Source organism: Anopheles ziemanni, unplaced genomic scaffold (assembly GCF_943734765.1).
Source record: "Anopheles ziemanni unplaced genomic scaffold, idAnoZiCoDA_A2_x.2 U_8, whole genome shotgun sequence".
NCBI lineage: Eukaryota > Metazoa > Arthropoda > Insecta > Diptera > Culicidae > Anopheles > Anopheles ziemanni.
The window spans coordinates 38,752-45,672 of record NW_026689880.1 but is presented as its reverse complement, the minus strand read 5'-3'; the positions used below and the strand labels follow the sequence as shown (position 1 = coordinate 45,672).

The following is a 6,921-nucleotide window of genomic DNA, read 5'->3' as shown; positions in this document are numbered from 1 at the left end:
TCACTTTAAGCACCTTCTAAACACCATTTTGCATCGTCTCATTCTCTTTAAAGTCACATTAAGCACCTTCTAAACCTCATTTTGCATCGTCTCATTCTCTTTAAAGTCACTTTAAACACCTTCTAAACCTCATTTTGCATCGTCTCATTCTCTTTTAAGTCACTTTAAACACCTTCTAAACACCATTTTGCATCGTCTCATTCTCTTTAAAGTCACTTTAAGCACCTTCTAAACCTCATTTTGCATCGTCTCATTCTCTTTAAAGTCACTTTAAGCACCTTCTAAACACCATTTTGCATCGTCTCATTCTCTTTAAAGTCACCTTAAGCACCTTCTAAACACCATTTTGCATCGTCTCATTCTCTTTAAAGTCACTTTAAGCACCTTCTAAACCTCATTTTGCATCGTCTCATTCTCTTTAAAGTCACCTTAAGCACCTTCTAAACACCATTTTGCATCGTCTCATTCTCTTTAAAGTCACATTAAGCACCTTCTAAACCTCATTTTGCATCGTCTCATTCTCTTTAAAGTCACTTTAAGCACCTTCTAAACACCATTTTGCATCGTCTCATTCTCTTTAAAGTCACTTTAAGCACCTTCTAAACCTCATTTTGCATCGTCTCATTCTCTTTAAAGTCACCTTAAGCACCTTCTAAACACCATTTTGCATCGTCTCATTCTCTTTAAAGTCACCTTCAGCACCTTCTAAACCTCATTTTGCATCGTCTCATTCTCTTTAAAGTCACTTTAAGCACCTTCTAAACACCATTTTGCATCGTCTCATTCTCTTTAAAGTCACTTTAAGCACCTTCTAAACACCATTTTGCATCGTCTCATTCTCTTTAAAGTCACTTTAAGCACCTTCTTAACCTCATTTTGCATTGTCTCATTCTCTTTAAAGTCACTTTAAGCACCTTCTAAACCTCATTTTGCATCGTCTCATTCTCTTTAAAGTCACTTTAAGCACCTTCTTAACCTCATTATGCATCGTCTCATTCTCTTTAAAGTCACTTTAAGCACCTTCTAAACACCATTTTGCATCGTCTCATTCTCTTTAAAGTCACTGTTGAGTGACTAACAGAAGAAAAGTTAGAAAATGGCCAAACGCCGAAAATACGTCACTCACAACTAATTTAGAAAGAGAAGGATAGGACACTCAATAAGTTAGGGTAGAAATTTGCGAACTCGCCTAACTATGTATAAAAAGAGTGTTTCACTTAGAAGTGACACACAACGTAGGAAACCTTCGACCAGTGAACATCGCGATCCAGAGATAGAAGAAAATAAACACCAGTTCTTTTCAGAACTTCTGACACGGAATTATTTGTCTTCTTTGCCATCCAGCGCCGTAGCTCTGCGCATCCGCTTCACTGCGTTTGACGATCACCCAACATTTTGGTGCCAAGCGACCAGGATTAGTGAGAGTCTAGTTCCAACCAAGCGAACTATCTACGTGTCTCACCATGGCTGAGACAAAAGTGTTACAAGCGAAGCAGGCTAAGCTTCAGTCGTCGATTGTAGGAATGCAACGAGTGCAGCTATTCGTCGATTCTTACACTGCGGACCAAAGCAACCAAGCCGAGCATCGCCTTCAAAGGTTTGAAGCATTCTTTGAGTCGTATACTCAAAGCTTCGACGACATCCTCGAGCTAGGGGTTTCACCCGAAACCATCGCATCGCTCGAGAACATCCGGACGCAAGTAGAGGAGCTCTACTGCGTAACCAAAGGAAAGCTCATGGACATACTGAGCGAATCTATGAAGATAACGGTGAAACAGGAGGCAGCTACCACATCATCGCTTGCCGCGGTAAAGCTGCCAACCATTTCTCTGCCGAGCTTCAACGGAGATTATGACACTTGGCTCACGTTCCACGACACGTTCGAGTCCCTGGTGCATAAATCGAAGGAACTATCGGCAATCCAAAAGTTCCACTACCTTCGCGCCGCGCTGGAAGGAGAAGCCGCTAGCCAAATCCAGGTGCTAAGCATCACGTCGGAGAACTACGACATCGCCTGGACGACACTGGTTGAGCGGTACTCCAACAAAGTTCTTCTGAGGAAGAAACAAGTGCGCTCCCTTTTGGGCTTGCCAAAAATTACAAAGGGAAGCGTTCAAGCCCTACGCAACATCGTCGACAAGTTTGTGCTACACCTGCAAGTGCTGCAACAGCTCGGTGAACCGATTGACCCGAACAGCACAATCATCGTAGGCCTGCTAGCAGACAAGCTCGACGATGCTACAGTAACTGCTTGGGAAGAATCGCTCGAGCCCAAACAGCAGCCCACCTACGCTCAGATGGTTCAGTTTCTTCGGAGGAGAATACAAACCATGGAGAGCATCGAAGTAAACCGTTCGACATCATCGTCAAACGTCGAACGAAGGAAGCAGGGATCACGCTCTCACATGAACGCCGCAGCTTCAGCCGCAGTGCAGCAGCAGCAGCACCAGAACGAAGCAGTGTGTAGTGTGTGTCGACAAAACCATTCCGTAAACCAGTGCACAAACTTTACAACCGCTAACCATCAGCAGCGACTTCAAATAGTGCGCGATAAAAAACTGTGTGCAAACTGTTTACGAGAAAACCATACGGCAGCTCAATGCACCAGCAAGTTTGTGTGTCGCCAGTGCTCCGGACGTCATCACACGTTAATACATCCGGGATTATTTCAACCACAGCAGCAGCCATCGAACAGCTCAGCTCCGTCGTCCAGCATGTTGGCAGCATCAACAACACACCCATCGGTGCAAGGTACGAATTTCGATCGTGCGATCCTCACAACTGTGTTATTGGTGGTTGTGGATGCCAACGGCGGCGAGCACCTAGCGCGTGCTCTTCTGGACTCCGGATCGCAACCCAACGCGATAAGTGAAAAGCTGTGCCAGCAACTTCGTTTGCGCCGGAAAGTGGTTGATTTAGAGATAACTGGAGTTGATAACACAACCACTTCCGCAAAGCACATGGTGTCAGCAGAAATCCGATCCAGGATCGGAGAGTTCAACAAAACCGTGGATTTCATCGTTCTCCGTAAGGTGACCCACGACATTCCCGCTACACCATTCGGCACGACAGACTGGAACATACCAGCAGATGCAGACCTCGCTGATCCGCACTTCAACACCGTGGGACGGATCGACATGATCATCGGGGTGGCAAACTTCTACACCTTCCTGAAGGAAGGACGAATTCGCCTGCACGAGAACGGACCGTTGCTCGTAGAAACCGTCTTCGGCTGGGTAGTTACCGGAAGCCCACCGCCACCGGAGCAAAAGATGGCAATGAGATGCCATTTTAACAGCATCACTCCAAGCCTCGAAGACCAGATCGAACGATTCTGGAAAGCGGAAGAAATCGAGACCACGCAGACAGCAGATGAAAGGTACTGCGAAGAATACTTCAAGGATACGGTTTCCCGAGATACGACGGGTCGATACATCGTGAAGCTACCGAAGCATCAACAACACGACAAGTTAATCGGTGCTTCAAAGGCAACCGCCCTACGACGATTCGGAGCCCTCGAACGGAAATTGAGTAAAAATGACGAGCTTCGCCATCAATACCACGACTTCATGGCGGAGTACATTGCGTTACATCATATGACACCTGTGGAAGATGACGCAGCAGATGGTCCCGCAGCGTGTTATCTACCGCATCATCCCGTCTTCAAGGACACCAGCACCACCACCAAAGTAAGAGTCGTGTTTGATGGTTCCGCAGCAACATCAACAGGACACTCTCTGAACGATGCTTTGATGGTGGGACCTGTCGTACAAGATGACTTGCTTAGTCTGGTCATCCGGTTCCGGAAATTCAAGATCGCAGTGGTAGCAGACCTCGAGAAAATGTACCGGCAAGTGTTGGTTCATCCAGTGGATCGCCCTCTGCAACGCATCATCTGGCGATTCGACAGCAGCCAACCAGTGCAAATCTACGAGCTCGACACCATCACGTACGGCTTGGCCCCGTCATCGTTCTTAGCGACAAGAACACTTCTGCAGCTAGTAGAGGACGAAGGAACTTCATACCCGCTGGCAAGCAATGCCATCAAGCATCATCTGTACATGGACGACCTCATCGCCGGCGCCGACAGCATTGAAGGTGCCATCAGTCTGCGAGAAGAACTGGCCACCCTTGTCAGCAAGGGTGGATTCACGTTCCGCAAGTGGTGTTCCAACGCTCTTCCAGTACTGGAAGGAGTCCCACCAGCACTACTTGGAACGAAATCAGCGTTCAACTTCGACATCGAGGAAAACATCAAAACGCTCGGCATTCGATGGGATCCAGAAGCCGATGTATTCCGTCTGGATGTTTCGATCGTCATCAAACCATCGCCACACTCCAAACGCAGCATACTCTCTTCAATCGCGCAGCTGTACGACCCACTCGGTTTAATTTCACCGGTCATCGTGCAAGCGAAATTGATCATGCAGTTGCTTTGGCTATTGGGACTGCATTGGGACGACAAGGTACCGGACGACCTACAACGAAAATGGGACATCTTCTGCGAGCAACTTGCCAAACTTCAGGACTTCACCATCACGAGGTTCGCATTCATAGCCGGTTATCACCAAGCAGAGCTTCATTGTTTCACCGACGCGTCTGAAGCAGCTTACGGAGCTTGTATCTACATCCGGTCGGAAACGTCTGACGGATCAGTGCAAGTGAGCTTGCTGACATCGAAATCCAAAGTTGCTCCGCTGAAACCCGTCACCATCCCTCGTCTAGAACTTTGTGCAGCACTGCTAGGAGCGAGACTTTTTACCAAAGTGAAGGATGCACTAGACATGCAGTTTTCAGCGCGTCACTTCTGGTCGGATTCAACCGTCGTTCTTCAATGGCTACAGGCTCCCGCACGTACATGGAAAACGTACGTGGCAAATCGTGTCACAAAGATACAGGACGCCACCCAAGGTTCACGCTGGCGACATGTCTCCGGAAGCGACAACCCGGCGGACATTGTATCACGTGGCTGTTCAGTGGACGAACTGATTAGCGATCAACGATGGCAAAACAGTCCAGCTTGGCTACGAGCGCCAAAATCTACATGGCCATCAGAAATCATCTCTACAAACAAAATCACCGAAGAAGAGCTACGGAAGGACGTCGTAACTCTGCCTGTCCAGGTGATGAAACCAAATGAAATCTTCGAGAGATTTTCTTCATACTCAACGCTTCTGCGAGCCGTCGGCTACTGTCTCCGGTTCTACAACAACACCCGGAACAAATCTCGACGCATAACCAGCAGAACTCTTCTCGTCAGTGAGCTGACGAAAGCAACTACCTGTCTTGTAAAAATCGTCCAGACAGAAGCCTTTCCTGATGAAATTCAACGCTTCAAAAGGCATCAACCCGTATCTACACGGTCATCTCTTCGACTACTGAATCCGTTCATTGATGGTGACGGAGTGATCCGCGTTGGTGGCCGGTTACAGCAATCGGATGCAGCATCCAATTGTCATCCCTGTGTTTCATCCGTTTACGCAGATGCTTCTGGTACATCAACACCGTAAACTACTACACGGTGGCATCTCGCATACACTGTCTGCAGTGCGCGATGGATTCTGGCCATTGAATGGACGCAAGGCAGTCAGAAGCGCCATACGAAAATGTCACGAGTGTTGCAGAGCCAATCCTCATCCAATACAACAACCAGAGGGTCAACTACCGGTCGACAGAGTGACAGCAAACGACGCGTTCATCTGTACCGGAATCGATTATTGTGGGCCTATCTACCTGAAGCCGATTCATCGGAAAGCCGCGGCTCGTAAGGCTTACATCTGCATTTTTGTTTGCCTCAGCACCAAGGCTGTCCATTTGGAGCTGGTCAGCGATCTCAGCACGGCAGCATTCCTGATGGCTCTTGACCGGTTTGTGTACAGGAAAGGCAGGCCGACCCACATCTACTCGGACAATGGTACCAATTTCATTGGTGCTAAAAACGCCCTTCACGCCATCTACGCCATGCTGAATCACACGAAGAGCAAGGAGCAGATCGACAAACATTTGGCAGACGACGCGATTCAATGGCACCTCATCCCTCCACGAGCACCCAACTTCGGCGGTCTATGGGAGGCCGCGGTCAAGGTGGCCAAAACTCACTTGGTTCGTCAACTCGGCGCAGCTTCACTCTCCGAAGAGGAAATGGCGACCGTGCTGGCTAAAATCGAAGGATGCATGAACTCCCGCCCTTTGACACCACTCTCCAGTGACCCGAACGATTTAGAAGCACTGACCCCGGCCCACTTCCTCATCAAGCGTCCGCTGCAGCCACTGCCGGAATTCAACGCTAGCTGTGCTTCCCAGAACCAGCTGGCCAAGTATCAACGTCTGCAAAGGTTCACACAAAGTTTTTGGGATCGTTGGTGCAACGAATACCGCAAGGAGCTGAACATTGCCCACCGACGACAACGCAAAGGATACCAGCTTGCTGAAGGGGACCTGATCATCCTGAAGGACGACCAACTACCGCCAACCCGATGGCCGTTAGCTCGCGTTCTTGAACTACATCCAGGACCCGACGGCATTTCCAGAGTGGCGACGGTGCGGACAAGCTCTGGAATATTCAAGCGTGCGGTTAACAAACTATGCCGATTAGAATGTTTAAGTTGAAAAAAAAAGGTCAATTTTTCAAGGTGGCCGGTATGTTGAGTGACTAACAGAAGAAAAGTTAGAAAATGGCCAAACGCCGAGAATACGTCACTCACAACTAATTTAGAAAGAGAAGGATAGGACACTCAATAAGTTAGGGTAGAAATTTGCGAACTCGCCTAACTATGTATAAAAAGAGTGTTTCACTTAGAAGTGACACACAACGTAGGAAACCTTCGACCAGTGAACATCGCGATCCAGAGATAGAAGAAAATAAACACCAGTTCTTTTCAGAACTTCTGACACGGAATTATTTGTCTTCTTTGCCATCCA

General features: G+C 48.0%; 1 protein-coding gene across 1 annotated transcript; it reads left to right on the top strand.

The window, feature by feature from the left end:
• Positions 1-1,463: 1,463 nt before the first annotated feature.
• LOC131292777 (uncharacterized) lies at positions 1,464-6,482 on the top strand (the record flags this gene model as incomplete). The annotated part of the gene is made up of 2 exons (XM_058320861.1): positions 1,464-4,661; positions 5,485-6,482. Coding segments are annotated over exons 1-2 (4,196 nt in total), but the record flags the coding sequence as incomplete, so codon positions are not given.
• Between the last annotated feature and the right edge of the window lie 439 nt (positions 6,483-6,921).